The sequence below is a fragment of the Augochlora pura genome, chromosome 3 (genome assembly GCF_028453695.1).
Source record: "Augochlora pura isolate Apur16 chromosome 3, APUR_v2.2.1, whole genome shotgun sequence".
NCBI classification, from domain to species: Eukaryota; Metazoa; Arthropoda; class Insecta; order Hymenoptera; family Halictidae; genus Augochlora; species Augochlora pura.
The window spans coordinates 22,282,183-22,300,789 of record NC_135774.1 but is presented as its reverse complement, the minus strand read 5'-3'; the positions used below and the strand labels follow the sequence as shown (position 1 = coordinate 22,300,789).

The following is an 18,607-nucleotide window of genomic DNA, read 5'->3' as shown; positions in this document are numbered from 1 at the left end:
TCTCTTTTTCCGACGCGACGATTCGCTTTTCGGCGCATCAACCGACCGATTTTTCTCTATTCCAGAGTTAACGAAACCGGTTGGTTGGTTAAGGTGACCCCGCATAATTAACTTTATGCTTATTGAATAAGACATATTTCCATTGTACGTAAATTATACAGAACGAGATACTTACGGTGACAGTAAAGAGGTAATACAGAAAAATGACAAAGTAAAATTCTTTAGAAAGTAAAAAACAAGAATAATATTTCTTTAGAAATATAGGAAAGAAAAAGCAAAATAATGAGATCGAATGTAGAAGATTTTTAATCATCCTTAATAGAGAATACAAAAAGGTCTTTATTTAAAAATAGACAGAATAAAGAAATACAAAAAATTAATATATTTTATCTAATAAATATATCAGGGTAAATTAATTATGCCCGCAGACAAACCAAAGCAGATATTAATGAAAACTGAAATATTAACAACGGGAAAATTCGTTTGTTTACACAATGTACAATAAAAAAACAAGATGCATGAAAGACTAAATAAATAATGATACAAATAAAAAATTTTCTAACTGATTTTCTGGAATTTTTAGTCAAATACGAAAACGTCGACGAATTAGATTTAAAATGTTAAATTTTATAAATAAAAAAAAGGAGCAACACAGTTGCTTTCTTCGACAATGTGTCGATCGATGTCAAGTGAATACGTCATCCCCAGCCAGTCAAGGGTTGAATCGCAACTATCTTACGATCGGCCAAATGATCGTCGGAGAGACCTTTTCTCGTTCTTTTTCTGCTGGACGCGAAAGCGGGCAGAGCCACGCGCGTATACGAGCACACGCGCTCTTGAGTAACGACGACTAATGATCGGTGAAGAAACTGAAATTACCCCACGGACACATGGCCACAACAGCACGACGGTGCACACGTGGTATTTTCAAGTCTCGGATCCGCATTCATGTATTCACCGCAATTACGTGGCCTGCCACTCTTATTCGATTACCATTTGTAATTTCCCGTTTTAATGATCGGATGGATACTGGATACACCGAATATTGAATACTGAATCGCGAATTACGTTCTCTTCGGTACAGAAGAATCATTGAGGATCTTTGTTTTCCGTATAAAATTCCGCATGGTATGAATAACAATTCTATTGTTACTTTGCTTTGAAATTTTAATGCTCGAGCTCGTTGCGTGAGGACGAAATTTTGTTTTACAGGTCATGCATACCTATAAATAATAATAGTAAATAATAATAAAGTGATAGTGAAGCGATAGTAAATAATAATAAAGTGATAGTAGACAATAATAAAGTGATAGTAGATAATAATAAAGTGATAGTAAAGCGATAGTAAATAATATTAAAGTGATAGTAAAGCAATAGTAAATGATAATAAAATAGACAGCAGATATTTATGTAAAATAATAATTGTCTACCACGATTACAATAAATAGAAGTCGATTAAAAATATATTTCCTCTGTTAACAAGTGTAGTACGTTGAAAGTAGCATAATATTATTTCTAAAATCAACCACCGTTTCCATTGTCCTATATTTCATCTATTAATTTTTTATTCTTGTAAAAATGTGTGTTTGTCTTTATACAGGGTATTCAGAATGGTTCAGACCAAAGTTATACTACATATTACTGATGTCAAGTAGATGAAAAATATTTACGTAAACCTGTGTTTGGAAATGCTTTATTGAAATGATATATCCATTCAAAATTACTCCAAATGTGTTCACTATTATTTCCAATACAGGTAGAATATATAGTCGCTACAAATATTTGCAAGACAAGGAATTTTCAAATATTTCTTACAACTACTACAATAAATCATAAATATTTTTAAAAACTTATATATTTTTAATAAAGCACTTTCAGATTATTTTCATCTGCTTAACCTCATTAACGCGTAATATAAGTTTGACTTAACCATTTTGAACACCCTGTACATAATTAACCTCTTAGGCACGGCTGGATTTTGCGCAAATAAAGTTTTTCATGACGAAATTACCATTTTACCATTCTTTTCTTAGTGTATTGTATATACACACTTTCACTTTAATCGTTTACTTTAATAATTAATAAAACAATTGAGCAAAGCACGAAACATTCACGAAAGCCAGTATAGTGGCGCGCTGTGCCTAAGAGGTTAAGTAAATACCGATCTCTTTTTACATGCAGTGGATAGACTGCGGGGGAAACTCGTCCGAGATTAAAAGTGGCTCACGACTTACGCTGCTGGCTTCGGTAAACAAACTAACGAGCAATCGAAATAACTGGCAATCACGGTATTTTCCCATATCCTTCAACGCTGTAAAATTTCAAATGATACCCGAGTCTCTCGGTGCCGTAAACTCGGCATATTATTACATATTCGGGGTGAAAGTCGATACCGTACGCCGGTTAGGGCTTGGATCACGGGAAAATTCATGAATTCTTGGTCGTCCCGGACGATTCTTAACCACTTCGGTACGAGCGTCGACTATAGTCGACGGCCACAGATGAACACGCACAGCCGAGTGTCGACTATAGTCGACGGCCGTGATATGAACGCACACGGCCGAGCATCGACTATAGTCGACTATAGTCGATGACTTTTGCCTTATCTCTACAATTGCAGTGTTTACGTCCAGAAATACACATAAATAAGCTTTTCTCGTCAAAGATCTGTAAAAGAGCAAAACGGATTCACTGTCGATGCACGAAGTAGCATGCGAATGGTGAGTGCCGGCTGTGGGCACAATTTCGTGGCCGATGCGCGCCGTACCGAAGTGGTTAAACGAAGAGGTTTCGCAAAGCGTGCAGCGATCCCGACACGAATCGATCTTTCGAGCGAGAAGCGTTACGCGACCACACCGTCTATTTCCACGGCCGTCGGTTCCGCCACGTGTGTGACCATTAAAGTCAATGTCGGAGCACCAACGGCTGTGCGACGGTACACGACTATACGACATGCGCGACGAGCGGCGGAGGCGCACACGTCAATCATAGGTTCCGTCGGTTTATCGAATTTTATCGTGGCGACATGAGGCCCGCGCGTGAAGAGAGGCCAGACCCACGGTCGCTCACGGTCGGCCAAGGCTGGTCTGGTTCTCTTTCCGTCTCTCTTCGCCTCTCTTGCCCCTCCTGGTCGCACGCGGTGGCACGACCGACGTTGCTTGCTTGCGCGTCTCCATGTTAGTTCGTGCGTCTTCGGCGAAACGACAACTCGGCGCGTGCGAAGCGGCCGAGAGAACCGCAGTTGACGTCGCGCCCTTGAAGAGAGTTAGCCTTTGTCTTATCACAGTCGACTTGCGCCAACCATCAACCTTGACTTCGCCTCTCTCTCTCTCTCTCCCCCCCCCCCCTCTCTCTCTCTCCCTCCCTCTCCCTCTCTTCGGCTCCCTCTGTGCATATGTATGCCTCTCTTTCTGCCTTCCCCTTCTCGCTTCCACTCGATGCCAATTTTACTGCGAATATCGTACGGAACGATTCTCGGGAATGATCGAACTTCCCAGGAAATTCAAAGTATTTTTATACAGATTTTCGCGAGGAAATTGTTGCATTCGAACGCGAGGTAATCTGTACAGTCGACGAGTCGCGATTACCGAGCGTTGCTCTAACCTCTTAGGCACGACGCGCCACTATGGTGGCTTTTGTGAATGTTTCGTGCTTTACTCAATTGTTTTATAAATTATTAAAGTAAACGATTAAAGTGAAAGTGTGTATGTACAATACGCTAAGAAAAGAATGTATGCAATTAATACTATATATAGATATACGGAAAAAATATATGTTAAGAAAGAATGGTAATTTAGTTATGAAAAACTTTATTTGCGCAAAATCCAGCCGTGGCTGAGAGGTTAATCGCCGTGTGCCCAGCTTCGGTGGATACATTTTTCTTAATGCTCGAAGATCGAACACGCATTAAAACTTCACGTTTACGCCGCAGTCGATGAGGGGACGGTGCAACGTTTCACAGAGAAACCCGACCGAGTGTTTTCAGATTGGATATCTGGCTGGAATCGCGGCCACGGAATTTCAGCGACTTTTCCGGCGATAGCAACCTCGTCCGGTTTCCGATTTCTGTCGACGATCTCGGGTTTCTTTGCGTCTCTTCCACGTCCTCGTTTCTAGCCGCCACCGGGACGAGATAAAACCGCGAGCTTCCGACGACCGAGGAGCGACGCATGCTAACACGCGGAGCACCGAAACGCATACCAGCGCGCGAAGCAACCGCGATTCTATTCCGTCGCAGCCTGCTATCATCGACCAATCTGGTTCCATGATTTTCAAACACATGCCGGCAATTTTGGATCAGCGATATTTTTATTATAACTCTTGTCGTTCCAAGAATTTTATGGAACGCTGCGATAGCAAGTAGGTAGCATCACTGTCGGTTGGAGCAATCAGGTTAAAACAGTGTTTTAGTAAATAATGAAATAAATTTAGTTCAGGAGATAATTCCAAGATGTTTTCAAACTTTAAATGTAAGAATTCAATACCGTGATTATGGTAATTATAATAATCTACTAATTTAATCAGCAGGCGTAAGTTTCCGTGTTACGATAATGTAACATGTGAAAAGAATATGATAATATACAAGAAGTGATACTATAAAATACAATACGATGGAAGATAAAATAAACAAAAATTAAGTAAGTGATCGAGATGATTAAATCAAGTGAAGAGAAGGTAAAAGAATGGGGAAAGTAATAGAGAATAAAATACAGTATGAGGTTATTGTAGTAACAGAAAATAAGATTATAGTTAATAAAAAGAGCACAAGTAACGAGGAAATTAGAAATTAAGGACGAAAATGTGTTAATCAGGGTAGTCATGAAAAACCAATTATTATGTAATGGCTTAAGAAACAATTGAAAACAATTCTTATTTACAATTCCAATAATTATTTATAATCCCAATTATTATTTATAATCCCATTTACTATTTATAATTCCAATTATTATCTACAATTCCAGTTATTACGAAAACTAATTATGGTAAAAAATACGATTATGAAATTATAAAATGATGACCTGTAGGTCATAGGTTACCGACGTCTGTTACAAAACCATTCCGAATCGATTCCGTCTTCGCGGAGACGCGAGTCTCCTCTGACCCGAGAATATTGGATCGCAGACCCATCGAGGATCCGAATCCGTTGAAACAGAGGCGTGGGCCAGACCGGAGAGCTCAGGGGAAAGTGGAACACCGCTGCTCGCCGGTGAAAACGAGGAAGTTGGGTGAAAACCGCGTGCACCAGGCCCGAAACAACACAGTTGGAGCGAGTGTACCGCGTCCTGGGAATAGATACTTCACGAATCAGCTTCCTCCTTTTGAATGGTTCAGATTTCCTTTTTCTCTGCGATTTATTACGGCGGATTTTGTTTATTTATTTATTTGATCATTAACACTTTACCGACCGGTTATTCGACCGTTAATATTTATATAATTGTAGTGCAATTAAATCTATCAACATTAACATATTTTCATAACATTACCGTTAAGCAATATACATTTTATTTTAATTCAATTAATCGCGAAAGATATTTGATATATTTAAATAATTATATAATAATACGGGAGCCTACAGAGATAAGATACATAGATGATATTAGATATTAGATGATATTAGCACGATATTGTATCGTAAAATAAATATCGTGATGTAAAAAGAAGAAACATTTATACGAAAATGGAACCTGCCCTTCGTCGACGTTATCAACTTTGTTACGTTCACTTTAAACGAGCATGTCGTAATAGCGAGTACATAAGACAAAGCCACGAAGACGGAAATGTATTAATAGCAAGATACGAGCCGCGATAGAACGAAACAATCGGTACTAATACAAGAGTTAGATAATAAAGATAGTAGTAATGTGAGCGATATTAACAATAACGACGGTTTTCCAGATAAGGCAGCATCGTAAATTGTTCGGACGGATTCCTCGTAATACAAAACGCATCGAAGCAGAATCGATCGTTGCTCGAGATTAGAACGAACCGAACAAAAATCGTTCGTACAAATAAAATCGTTCGTTTCTGCTTGCGAGAAATTTTCGTCGTATCAATTCAATTCCATCGACCCTCTTCCCGGTAGAAGAGGGCGACCCTCGAGCACCACAGAGACTGGTTATGATCCGACCTAGGGCGACGCGGGCGAGAGCCGTTCCTCTTTTATGCGAAGGGAGCACGCGCGCGTGTAGTCGGTAATTGTTAGCGTTATTAACCCTCTCGGGCGCTCGAGTCGGCTCGAAGGGACGGTGGCGAAATTTAAGCACGTCGCTGGCCGGGAAACGTAATTGGGGGTTGCAAGGAGTCGTAGACTACTGCGGGCGACTCTCTTACCCCGAGTCGACGAGATTGTTACCGTGTTACCAAGCAGTTAATTCGAGGGGTTGGGTTATTAATTCTTTCGGTCTGTTATTCGAGCCAGTACGAAAAAAATCTGCGCATCGGTCCGCTTGTCCGATTGTACAGTTTTCGACCGACTCGTTGAAACTTCCGGCAAGTTTCGGTTTCGCTTCCGGTGACGGTTGATTCTGGGGTCTCGTTGTCGCCGCCGCGAAAGCGTCCGGTGGCTTTTGCGGAGCCGGTTGGATTAATGCCGGTGTTTATACCCTTCCGGTTGTCTACCGATACCGCCGCGTCGAACAAATATTTGCATTCCTGCGACAACAATTAATGGCGAAACGGGGCGGAACGAATAGAAACGATTGGCAATGACGCGCGTGTCTCGCAGCGTAAGTTAGATTTAAAACAGTTGTTTTAAGTCTTCTGCGAGCGTAGTTTACTTCATATTTACCGAATAGAATGTGTTAAATATACTTATTCAAACATAAACGAAAGAAAAGAGTACAAAAATTTAACGCGTCTTGTTTGATTCTCAATTTTGGGATTCTTTTGTTCATCTTTTAATAGGAAAATGTTCGATGAACATAAAGTTAATTTCTCTTGAATATAAACTAAAAGCACCACTTGGTGACCCGCTCCATTACCCTGCGGTAACATACCGATCCCTGAAACGGTACGGATCTTTCCCGAAGAATGAATCGAGACCCTGGCCACACGGAAAAGGACTCTCGTTCTCTCCTTTTCTCCTTTCACTTTCCAATAGGCTGCCCAGTCGGCATACGAGAGAAATCCTGCCGATCGCGCGCTGCTCTCGCCGAGCCGCGCAATACTGACGGGGAACCTTCGCTGCCCGACGAAACGCCCGTGAAAGCGTCGTCGTCGCACCACCGATCTGAATAGACCGTAAAAAATGAAATTCGTATCGGAAAAAGCTCGATCGAAACCCTTCTCCCTCCCCTTTCTCCCTTTCTTCCCTGATCGGAGATCGCCGGAGCGGCGATCAGTGCCGTTCGCGCGCGCGAGGATTAAATGTCTTCTTCGTCGACGTATCAGCGGTTGCCTTTTACGCAACCTGTCCTCTCCCCTCTCGCGGACCGTCTAAGCCCGCGTTCTAACTTTCACTTCCACGTTACTCCCACGTTGCCTTCGCGCTAGATACTTATACGCTCGCTTGTCGGGAAGAGTTCGCAAGAGAGAGAGAGATAGAAAGAGGGGGGGGGAGAGAGGGGGGGGGGGAGACGATACCGGCGACATTTCGCCAAGAGAGGGAGAGGGAACGAAGGAGAAGGAGATAAACGGTTCCGTCGTGATTCCAGCCGTGGCTCGAGGTGAATGTAACGCGAGCAGTTTTGTGGGAAACGAGAGACCCGAGTGGCCGTTGCCCACGGTTCCGATATATGTATACTCTCCTGGACTCCGTGGATTCATGGATCGACTCGACATCACGGCACGCACGCGAAGCGTCGCGCGCAGGTGATCGACGAAAATCCTGATCTATTATGCTGTACGGGAACTTCGATTAAATTTTTAATACGAATCTCATGAAATGAATTGCGCGAAACGCGACACGAACTTGTATATAGTTTATTTGAAAACAATTCGTTAGGTTGTACGAGAAGTTTATTGAGTTCATACAACAATTTATCCTTTAGTTACAAAATCAAAGGCAACAGAAGTTCAGAATGGATTGGTACAAGGTAGTCGACGTATCCTTAACCCCTTGCACTATAACGAGTCAGACTCGTGACGAACATTTCGTATATAATTTAATAAATATAACTACCGGTCGTTTCTAGTAAATTGAAACAAAATTTGATTCTTCTAGCCTAAAAATTTGGGGATGGAAGTAAATGAAGGCAATCAAGAAATAAAAATCCTCTCGACTCATCGAGGAAATTATTAAGGACGAAAAAATACTAATCGACGCAGTTTTGAAAGAGATCGCAGTGCAAGGAGTTAACACTTTATCGACCGGTAGCCTATAAATCGGCTTTTATTCAACCCTTAATTAAGTACTTAATTTAGTAACCCTTAACCTGTTATCTATTATTGAGATAAATGTGTTAAATTGTGCTACAAGCTTCAATATTATTATATAAATTTTTTAATATTAAATACCTTTCGCGATTAATAAGATAAATAAATTCAAAATAGAAACGAAAATTTTTACGACCGGATGACCGGTCGATAGAGTGTTACATTAACCCGATGCGCTGTAATAACGAGTCAGACTCGTGATACAAATTTCATGAAAGGTCTACTATTATTAACATATTTTAAATCGAAATCAAATTCATTTTTCTGTTATCAAAGTCTGAAAACGAAAGTACAATGATGACATAATGGCAATAAAAGAAACAAAAATTGTCTGGTCTTATTAAGGAAATTATTAACGACAAATAAATGCTGATCGATGCAGCGTGAGAGGGATCGTAGTGCAAGGGGTTAATACGTCAAGTCTATACGGATATATAAGAACGTTGCGAAAGTATATCGTGCACGAACCTTGTAATGCGGTTGAAACTATCGATGAACGAGTGATTGGCGTTAATTATACCTTTTCTGAAATATGCGCTCGTTTGTCTTGCGTAAGTAGGAAAAGACGAAAGATCGGCAGGAAAAACCCTTTAACGCGCACGCTGGTATCGTGGTACAGCAACGCGAAGCGCACTACTTGCAAATAAGAATTTACTCGATGCATTAAATCCATTAAAATTTTCTGAAAAAAATACATTAGTAATAGAATCCAGTATTAAATAAAAATTAAGAGGAATTTAAATAAATTTTTGGTAAGAACTTAAAACAATGTAAATTTTTTTAGTTTTATATCATATTTTACACTGTCAGTCACCGATGGCTGACGCGGCACTCAACGAGTTAACTCTTTGGAGCACGGTGGGTTTAAAAATGTCCCACTTTTTTCATGTACGACAATGCATGGTGGGACATTTTTAGACTCACCTCGTAGTATTGTAATAGCTGCGTTTTTGCTCTGTTCATTCCTAAACTCGCATGGCACAGTGGGATTATTTAAGTCTAATTCTATAACAACAAATTCGATCGAATTATTACTTATTTATGTTTTTATATGCTTCCAAGAGAAAGATGCCAAATTTGTTTAATAAAAAACCGCGACAGAATTTCTGTGCCATATGAGTGTATTTATTTCCTGAAATTTTGTGTCTCAAAGAGTTAAAAGACCAATGAGAGTCCATAAAAGTGGGCCAGTTTTCGCTGGGGTGTGGTGCGCAGGGAAATTCCTGGGACGAGCGCAAGGTACGTCGAAGAACCAAAGGATTGTCGATCCGTCGGTGTTATCGCGTTAGCGTATCGATTGGTCGTCAGATAAGAGTTCGAAAGATTTGAACGGGCCGACACGCATATCAATTTTCCCGATCGGCAACAATCGATTGGCCCGGGTCCGATGAACCTCGCGCGCCCGAAGGCTAACGTACTCGAGAGAGTCGACGATGCTCGGCCAGTTATTCCTCGAGGCGTACTCGAGAACACCCTTCCACGTACTCTTCCCTTCCACGCACCTCTCGCGATTCTTTCGTGCCTCTCCAACCAACCACCTCCGTCCGCATCCCCTATCCCCTTTGTCAACGCGTTCGACCTTCTCCTAGGATCGAACCCCTTCGAGTCCCATCGTTGCGGGGGCAGATCAATCATAGCCGACCTTCGTTTCAAGATAAGCTAGGAATTTTAACCCTTTGCAATCGAGTGGCAACTCTGCAGTGCCATTGAAATATTTCTAACATGTTCAGGTTATGTTCAAAAATTATTTTTATAGATATCGCTAAAGCTCAGGTTTGATAAATTGTTATATTACACTTCTTACAATTTTATTGCATTTATATTAATTATATTACACTTCTAAGAATTTTCTTACATAAAATGGAAATACTAGAAGCCAGGAAAATTATTTTAGATTTGCTGTCCAAATGGCTTCGAGTGCAATGGATTAATACTCCTACACTTATCTCGCTTATTATTTAGATCCGTTTTATAGAACATTTCATATCCGTTAACAATAAAACATATTTGCAGTGAATATTACCAAATTTGAAACAAATCTTTATAAACTATCTAATTTATCGATCCCCCACCATTTTTAATGAAATATCTTTCCATTTCTAATGAAATATCTTTCCATTTCTGTTATTTTATAAATAGGCGTTCAGCCGTATATTTAAATAAACTGTATTAAATCGCTGATCTTTGACCGACGATTCTCCACGAACCCTCGCGACCGACGACAGTCGAGAGCCTGCGAACGTTAGCTCTAATTGCCCGGTATTGTTTTCTGTTGCAGACTTGCGGTGAGCGACTGTGCGCCTCAAACATCGCGGGTCAGCTCGAACTTGCACAGCAGCAGTAGTATGGCAGTAAGCCGTGTACCGAGCCCTCCACCGCCGGAAGTGAACACCCCCGTAGCCGAGAATTGGTGTTACACGCAGGTACGTATCATTATCAATTTTTAATCCAGATAATACCGAGAAAATACTCGTAGAACACGCAGTTTTAAATTCGTCCAAATTATTCATTCGAAACTATTTTACATATTCAACAAATCCACGATCTTTTAACGAGAACCAACCGAGCTTCTGTACCTCATCGCTATATCTATCGTTTTCTATAGACTGATCCTTTGAATAGGAGACTCAATTTTGCTAATAAATTACGCTAACAATGTACAGTTCTTCATTCACGATGTTAATAAATATTACAATCGACTTTAAAATGTCTCCGATAAGATTTTTAATTTGTTTCTACTTGACGATATTGTGATCGTATTATTTTCATTTTCATTACTGTATTATTATTACTATTATTATTTTTTTATTATTATTGTTGCGACGCTGACTTTTCGTGGAAAAATTCAAAGGGCGTTTACGGCAATGAAATTGGATCGATTATTCACAAATTTATTGAATCATGTTATTGAAATTTTGCGGTGCGATGCTGGTGCTTCGTGCGCGAGTCGATTTCGCGCGGTTGTTGTTGTCGGCGGGCGACGCGAACCGACGACGGGATTCGCGTCTGGATGGCGTTTGGTTCTCGTCCGGTCTTGGTACGCGTATTCGCGTATATATTCGCGCACTCGCGCACTCGAACGCTCCTGGCGCTCTCGTTCTATTTTTACTGGTCGTCCCCTCGCGATGTGAACGACCTGCAACTAGATATCTTGTTCGTCCCGAGCCCCCCGCGGCACTCAAGTTCTCCGACTTGGCCGTGGAAATGTTTCGCCGGCATTTCCCGGGGAAAATGCTCTCTCGAGCGTTTTCGCAAGTCCGCCGCTGAAAACCGCTTCGACGAAACGTAAAATCGAACCGATCGGCCCGCGATATTTCCACGCTCATCTACCGCGCTCGAACGAAATTCTTCGCGTTGGTTGGCTTTGTCGTCTTTAATCCTTTACACTCGAGCGGTGACTCCGAGGCGCCTATAAAAATTATCATGCCACGTTTTGAAATAGTCTTTATCGAATTTACTAATATTTAAAAAATTGTTAAGAGCTATTATTATCTGTTACATAAGTCGTAAAATTCAATTTTATAACGTATAAAATGCCCCAGGTTATTTGAAATGGAAACGCTGTGAGTCTGAAGAGATATTTTGGATTTCCAGTTAAAATGGCTCCGACTGCAAAGGGTTAATCCTTTACACTCGAGTGGTGACTCTGAGGCACCATTAAAATTGTTACAGCACGTTCCAAAAATTATTAAAAATATAACTGTTGTTGCTCGAGTTAGAAGATTCGATTTTTATACGCATAAAATACATTTTGTTATATAAAATGGAAATGCTGTGTGTCAGAAAGGTTATTTTAGAATTACAAGTTAAAATGGCTTCGAGTGCAAGGGGATAAACCGGATGGAAACTTTAAGAACTTTTTCTTTGCCGATCGCAAGATCTCGGAGTCCCGGTGAATCCCGTTTGAAAATCACAATCGACGGGTCGGATATTTGTTATTTATTCAACTAGGGAAATTGTTGGTGTGCAACGATCGTTTCTTTAATTACTGTAGATTTAAGGGGTGGTTTGCACTCTTCATAAGCAACCCTTCCAGTTAAAAAGAGAAAGCAAAGACCCAGTAATTCTCAAATAAACCAGCGAAGGTGTCACGTCGTTACATTTCTACATATCAAGGATCATTTGCTGTATTTTGTCATAAAGTGACACGTACTCAACTATGCATACCTTTTAACCTGTTAGCTGCGTGCGACGTGTATACACGTCATAAGGAAATATCAATTTTATATCTTATAAAAATACTTCTCTTACGATTAATGTCAAAATGCTTACGGTAACATATTTGCAAATTTCACATGCTTTAGGATTATTCTAGAACAATTATAAAAAAAACTACAAAGAGTATGATCAATAAAGCGCGTAACGAAATTTATCTTTTAAATATATCGACGCAGCTAAGTGGTTAACATGGTACACACGGTATCGTGAGGTTCCACCGCTTTGTATACATTCTAACAGAAATAAATCTCGTTGGACAAAGGACAATAGATTAGAAATTACCGGTTAGGGTGGTTGGAGACAGGAACGCTGAGAACAAGCCGGGGTGGAAAAGAAATACACCTGTTCGCGGAACATGTTAACATTTCCCGGAAATCCTGTTTAAAATACCATTGTCTTATTTTAAAATATTTTAATTTATTGTCTATTAAAAAAAATAGTAATATACTACATATACTATTATTATAATTACTACTAATAGTACATAGTAAAATAATTTAATTAATTGTCTAGTAATAGCCGACAAGAGTTTTTGCAAAAATTGCAAAAATCGGTGTTGAATACTCGAATCACTTACGTAATTAGTCTTGATACGGTGACCAGATGATTAAACAGTATTTTAACCGCGATCAAACGAAAGAAATGTTGAGAAATTTAAAAACATGATATTTAAAAAAACGTGACAAAATTAAAATCGTGATATTATACTGAAAATTATTTTTGAATGTGATCAAACAATTCTTAGTTCTGCCTTTAGAGTGCAAAGGGTTAATATGTCCAGCAAAGGAGAGGTTAAGTGAGATGGGTGCATAGTGGGCAATCCATACGTCCTTTCTATCTTCCTCAATCTCTCAATCTACAGTCAGTCCCATAAGTATTTGTACCCTCATTGCTTATAAGAGAAATTTGTTGAAATCAAGGGACGCATGTAAGATTTTTCTACCAGTTTTAATGTGATATTTGGTTCAATACTATTCCAAACTTCCAAAATTTTGTTTTTTAGCATTTGTTTATTGAAAATTTCATGCTCGCGTAGTCTTTTATCTATTTCCGACCATAAATTTTCTATAGAATTTGTATCTGGACTCTAAGGAGGTGTATGTAAAAAATGGTGAACGTGGTAAAGTATCCACTTGCAAACAATCCGAGCAGTATGCTTCGGGTCGTTGTCGCGTTGAAAATAGTAGTCATCTTCCAGACCAAGCTTAATCGCACTCGAGTGCAGATTTCCTTCGAGTATATTTTTATACTTTATCTTATCCAAAATTCCATCGATAAAGACAAGTTTACCCACTCCGGATGCCGCCATACAGCCCCACACCATCGTGGAGCCTCTGCCGTGCTTTACAGTTGGTTGTACATCTTTTTAATTCTAGTTCTGTATTAGGCTTTCTCCAAACCTTTCCTCTTTCGTCACATCCAAAAATATTAAATAAGATAATAAAAAGTTTATCGCAAAATTTTACACGCATCCCTTGATTTCAACAGATTTCTCTTATAAGCAATGAGGGTAGGAATACTTATGGGACTGACTGTATGTATCCACCTAGCTATCTATCTAGCTATCTATCCATTCATCGATCTTGATGTCTAGCTATCTATCCATCCATCGATCTTTATATCATCTACCTATCCATCCACCGATCTTTATACCCATCCATCAATCTATCTTTATATCTATCTATCAATCTGTCTTTATATCCATTTATCAATCTACCTCTACATCTACCTATTCGTCTTTCAATTTCTGGGACTTGCGAAGAGAGGCACTCTCGGTTTTCAGCGAACAGCGAATGCGCGCGCGCACGCGCGCGAACAAAGCGGTAGCCAGGAGCACAAGACGGGGCCCCTTACCCACCGAATCGAAAGTCGATTCGTGCTCCAGTTAACTTTCGTAATGCACGCCGATTTCGCCGCGTCAGCGCCGGGTGCAGCCGGTGGTGCAGCAATCGCGCGCACCATCACCGTTGAATCTGTCGTAACTCGCGGCAACAAGCCGATCGATCGGCTCGATAAAACCCTAGAAAGTGGCGCGGCGCTGCGGCGGGACAGACCGATGCCCCGTCGCTCCTTGTCCGCCTTTCGAATCTTTTCGAATTCGTTCCGAATTTCATTGAATCTGACGCGCGTGCGCGCGATCACTTTCCGGCTACGGAATTTTCCTTTTCCATGGTATCGAAGTACTCTATAGGCCAGGGGTGTCAAACTCAAAAGCTAACTTGGGCCAAATAAACAATGCTTAACTGTAGGTGGATTCGCAAAAAAAATCGATGTTCATAGAAACAAATATTTTTATATTGACTAGTACATTGTAATAAACATATATAAAGTTCAATTATTGTTTACGTCCTGGACATCACTTCTCTGATACTATCTTTCCTTTCCTACCTTTCCAAAAGTCTTCATCTCGGGCCGCGAGTTTGTCACCCCTGCTCTAGGCTGAAATGGTTTACAACGGTTTACTATCCGTTAAATACTTCCCAGAATCAGTCAAAGTCTTTCACGAGCAAGTTCCGGTGCTCCGGAGTCGGATCCAGCTCGTCTCGGCCCGGGCCAGCCCGGTCCGGTCCGGGGCCGCCCCACGCGGCGATCCCGCTAATAGTCATCATCACTCGTTACCTTTCATTTCCACGTCGTTATCTCGGGGCACGTGTTCATCCGCGCCGAACCGCGCCGCTCGTTCTCCACGTCGAATCGATGCGGCGCGCCGCGCCGTGAAAATAACGTGTCGGAGCCAAAGGCTCTCCGAAAGCTTTGCCGAGAGAGCAGATGCGCCGACTGGTTTCACTGGCCGCCGGGTGGCTCGACCGAACGATACACTTTCGACACCAATTTTCGTCGCGAAATAGTTTTGTTACTTCGTGGACTCGGTGTATTCGTTGAACCGTAATATGTTTGTATTTATACATTTATTTTTGAGAACAAAAATTGTGAAAATAAACTCTATATATTCAGATTAACTGTGTAATTTGAAAGCCAGTTATCTCGTATATTATCTATTATCTCGTTTACTATCACTTGACCATCGTAGAATATGTTTTAATGTAATTTAATAATTTAAAATAATTTAAACGGTTTCTATTGTCGTCCTGATGTTTTATCAAAGTTTTATTTAATTACGTCACAATGCTTTGATAGAACCAATACTACAACCTAAATAGAATATTTTTTTAATATAACTGGATTTGACGGATATTTAAAATCTTTTATTTCCCATCTTATTTTTAGAAATAATATAATGCGTTTGCTAATTAACTGCTATAACTCTATATAAAGTATTTTATGTTACAAAATATTTCGGAAATGGAACACGTGTCATTGCGAGGCTAAGAATGATCCCCAACCTTTATTTTTACGTTTCTTGAAACTTGATTGTTTACTGGTAGCGATGTACACGCCCTTCAAAAAGTATTAGGACACTTAAAAAGAATTCAATAAATATAAAAACGCGATAGGAAATTGCTTCAACTTTTTTCCAATTTATTTCATAGTTGATTATATTGAACTGTAACAAATTATGTCAAGTAACGTCAATTCTATAAAAGAAAACTGAATTTCCTTTTCGAAGATACGTCCACCGCGTTTCGCAATTATATCGTCGACTAATTTCGGCATAGATTTTTCTAATTTTTCGATTATTTTTTATACGATTTGGTTTCATGTACTTTCTAATACGACCTTCATATTAACACTTTACCGCACGGTAGCCTATAAATCGGCTTTTTCCACCGATTGGTAGCTTATAAATCGGTTGTCATGGTAACCGACAATTTAATATCAATTATTAAGATAAATGTGTTAGATTGTACTACCGTAAGCTTCGATGTTGCCATTTAATTTTCTAAATACTAAATATCTCTCGCGATTAATAAAATAAATAAAATCAAGATAGAAACGAAAATTTAACATCAAGCGAAATTTTGACGACCGTTCGGTAAAGTGTTAACCTTTTAGCCGCGTACGACGTGTATACACGTCATAAGGAAATGGTAATTTTACATGTTGTAATAAAAATACTTCTTTACGATTTTTGTCAAAATGCTTGTGGTGACATGTTCATAAATTTCGCAAACTTCAGGCTAATTCTAGAACAATTATCATAAGGACTACACTCAGTGGAATCGATAAAACGCGTAAGAAAATTTATCTTCATAATATATCGACGCAACTAAGTGGTTAAGAAAACATATTGAGAATCGATGCATGTCGTACCAATCGAAGGATACGGAGTGAACGGTACATTTTCGACGAACGAAATACAACAAATGACTAAACTAATTGCACAAGTTGTACGTAACGTAACACGTAACTTTCGACAATGGCGATTGCACGTATTGCAGACTCGCAGACGATTACCTAAACCGAACGAAATGTTACAATTTTTACTAAACAAACAGGTGTGTCCTAATACCTTTCGGAGGGGGGGTTGGTGTATGTGTCCATCGGGCAAGCGATCGTTCACCTCTCGCAGTGACCGGTGGCCTCGTAGTGTGTTCGGCGTGCGTTCGGTGTGCTCGTTGCGCTCGGGCACCGTGTCCGCGATTCTACCGGAAGCCTCGACTTGGTCTGGTGCTTGAACCCGTGCGCGCCGCTCCCGTAAACGGGCACGGGTGATTCAAGGCCGATCCTCGACGACCGCCGGCACCGGGTTGAACGACTCCTGGGGGCGTCGACCGGGCCTTCTCTCCCTTCTTCTTCGCCCCCTCTTCACCTCCTCGCCACGGCAGTGTTTTCTTCTATGCGGAAACGCTGAACGAACGCGACGAACGAACCGAGAGCGCCTCTTCCCCGGCCAGAATCGTCCTAGAAGGCCCTCTGGCTCCGGCGCCGAGAGCCCGGCCGCGCGCGCGAACCTTGTCGTCCCTCTCGGCATGCCGTACCTTTCGATCGTACCCGATCCGTTTCCACGTTGCTCGCCGAACCCGCGTAATCTCCGACGATTTGTCTCGCTCTCGTAAATCGGGACCGACTCTTCCGTGTTCCGTTTCGGGCAGTCGTTCGACCGTCCGGAGGAGTTCGCGGGCACCGACGCAGCGAATCTTGACCGCCGCGGCGAGAACTTCCGTAGAATGTTGTCTCGTCTCGAAATAGAATCGAAAAGGGATCGACGCGTTCGCCGCGCGTGTGGAACCGAATCGAAACATGGAACACGCTCCGTTCGATTTCCTAACCGAATCGAAAGCGATCGCAGAATGCAGAAATCCTGAAACTTCATGATCCCCCCCCACCCAGAAGTTAACACTATGCTGTTCGGCGACACTGCAGTGGTGTAACGCGCAAATATATAAGCCAAACAAATTTTACATTTATCTATATATATTCTTAATTAGACATTCTACAGATTTCAAAAATCCGATTACCTCAAAAATTCTTTACTCGTCGCTAGTTCTCTCTCCTCATCTTCAATATGGTTCAAAAATATTTAATACTCACCAACAATGTTAATTTAGATAAGTTAGAAACAATTCAGCATAAATTCTTAAGATTCGAAGAAAAAAAGAACTATTTCACGTAGATTACTTTAAAAACAATTTGGGATCTCAGAATTCTATAACCAGAGCGTTAAGAACAGCAAATAAACTTAATACAAAAATCGACTTCTTTGGTAATTCATTGAGACAATTTACAAATACAGCAACTCTAGCCATTAAAACACACGCTCTATAATTACTTCATGACACACTCTTATATTATAATTTTTAATTTATATTATTTAAATGCATTCCGGATTATGTATATATACATCACCTCTATGTAACACAAAAGGGTTTTACCAGCCCATTAACCCCTTGCCGTGTCATTTTCTTTAGAGGTTGCACGATTAGAATTTCTTCGATCGCACTAAATTCTTAGATGAAAAAGGAAATTTTATATTTATCGTGTGATTATGTCTACTTGAATGTTTAAATATTGGTAATGGGGGAATAAAATGTTATTCCCAGTTAAAGGAACGGATGAATATTCATACCTAATGGATTATTACTAGAAATCTCCATCACGAGTCTGACTCGTTAAA

At 40.4% G+C, this 18,607-nt stretch overlaps 1 protein-coding gene across 6 annotated transcripts in view; it reads left to right on the top strand.

The window, feature by feature from the left end:
- Rdx (BTB/POZ and MATH domain-containing protein rdx) overlaps nt 1–18,607 on the top strand; it is a 47,178-nt gene that overhangs the window by 14,584 nt on the left and 13,987 nt on the right. For 5 of the 6 annotated variants that reach the window (XM_078196751.1, XM_078196749.1, XM_078196752.1 and 2 more), the window contains exon 2: nt 10,652–10,796. In XM_078196751.1, the coding sequence (XP_078052877.1) occupies nt 10,652–10,796 (145 nt within the window). Of the gene's footprint in view, nt 1–10,651; nt 10,797–18,607 lie in introns of those variants that run through there. The other variant, XM_078196754.1, reaches the window with a different exon arrangement.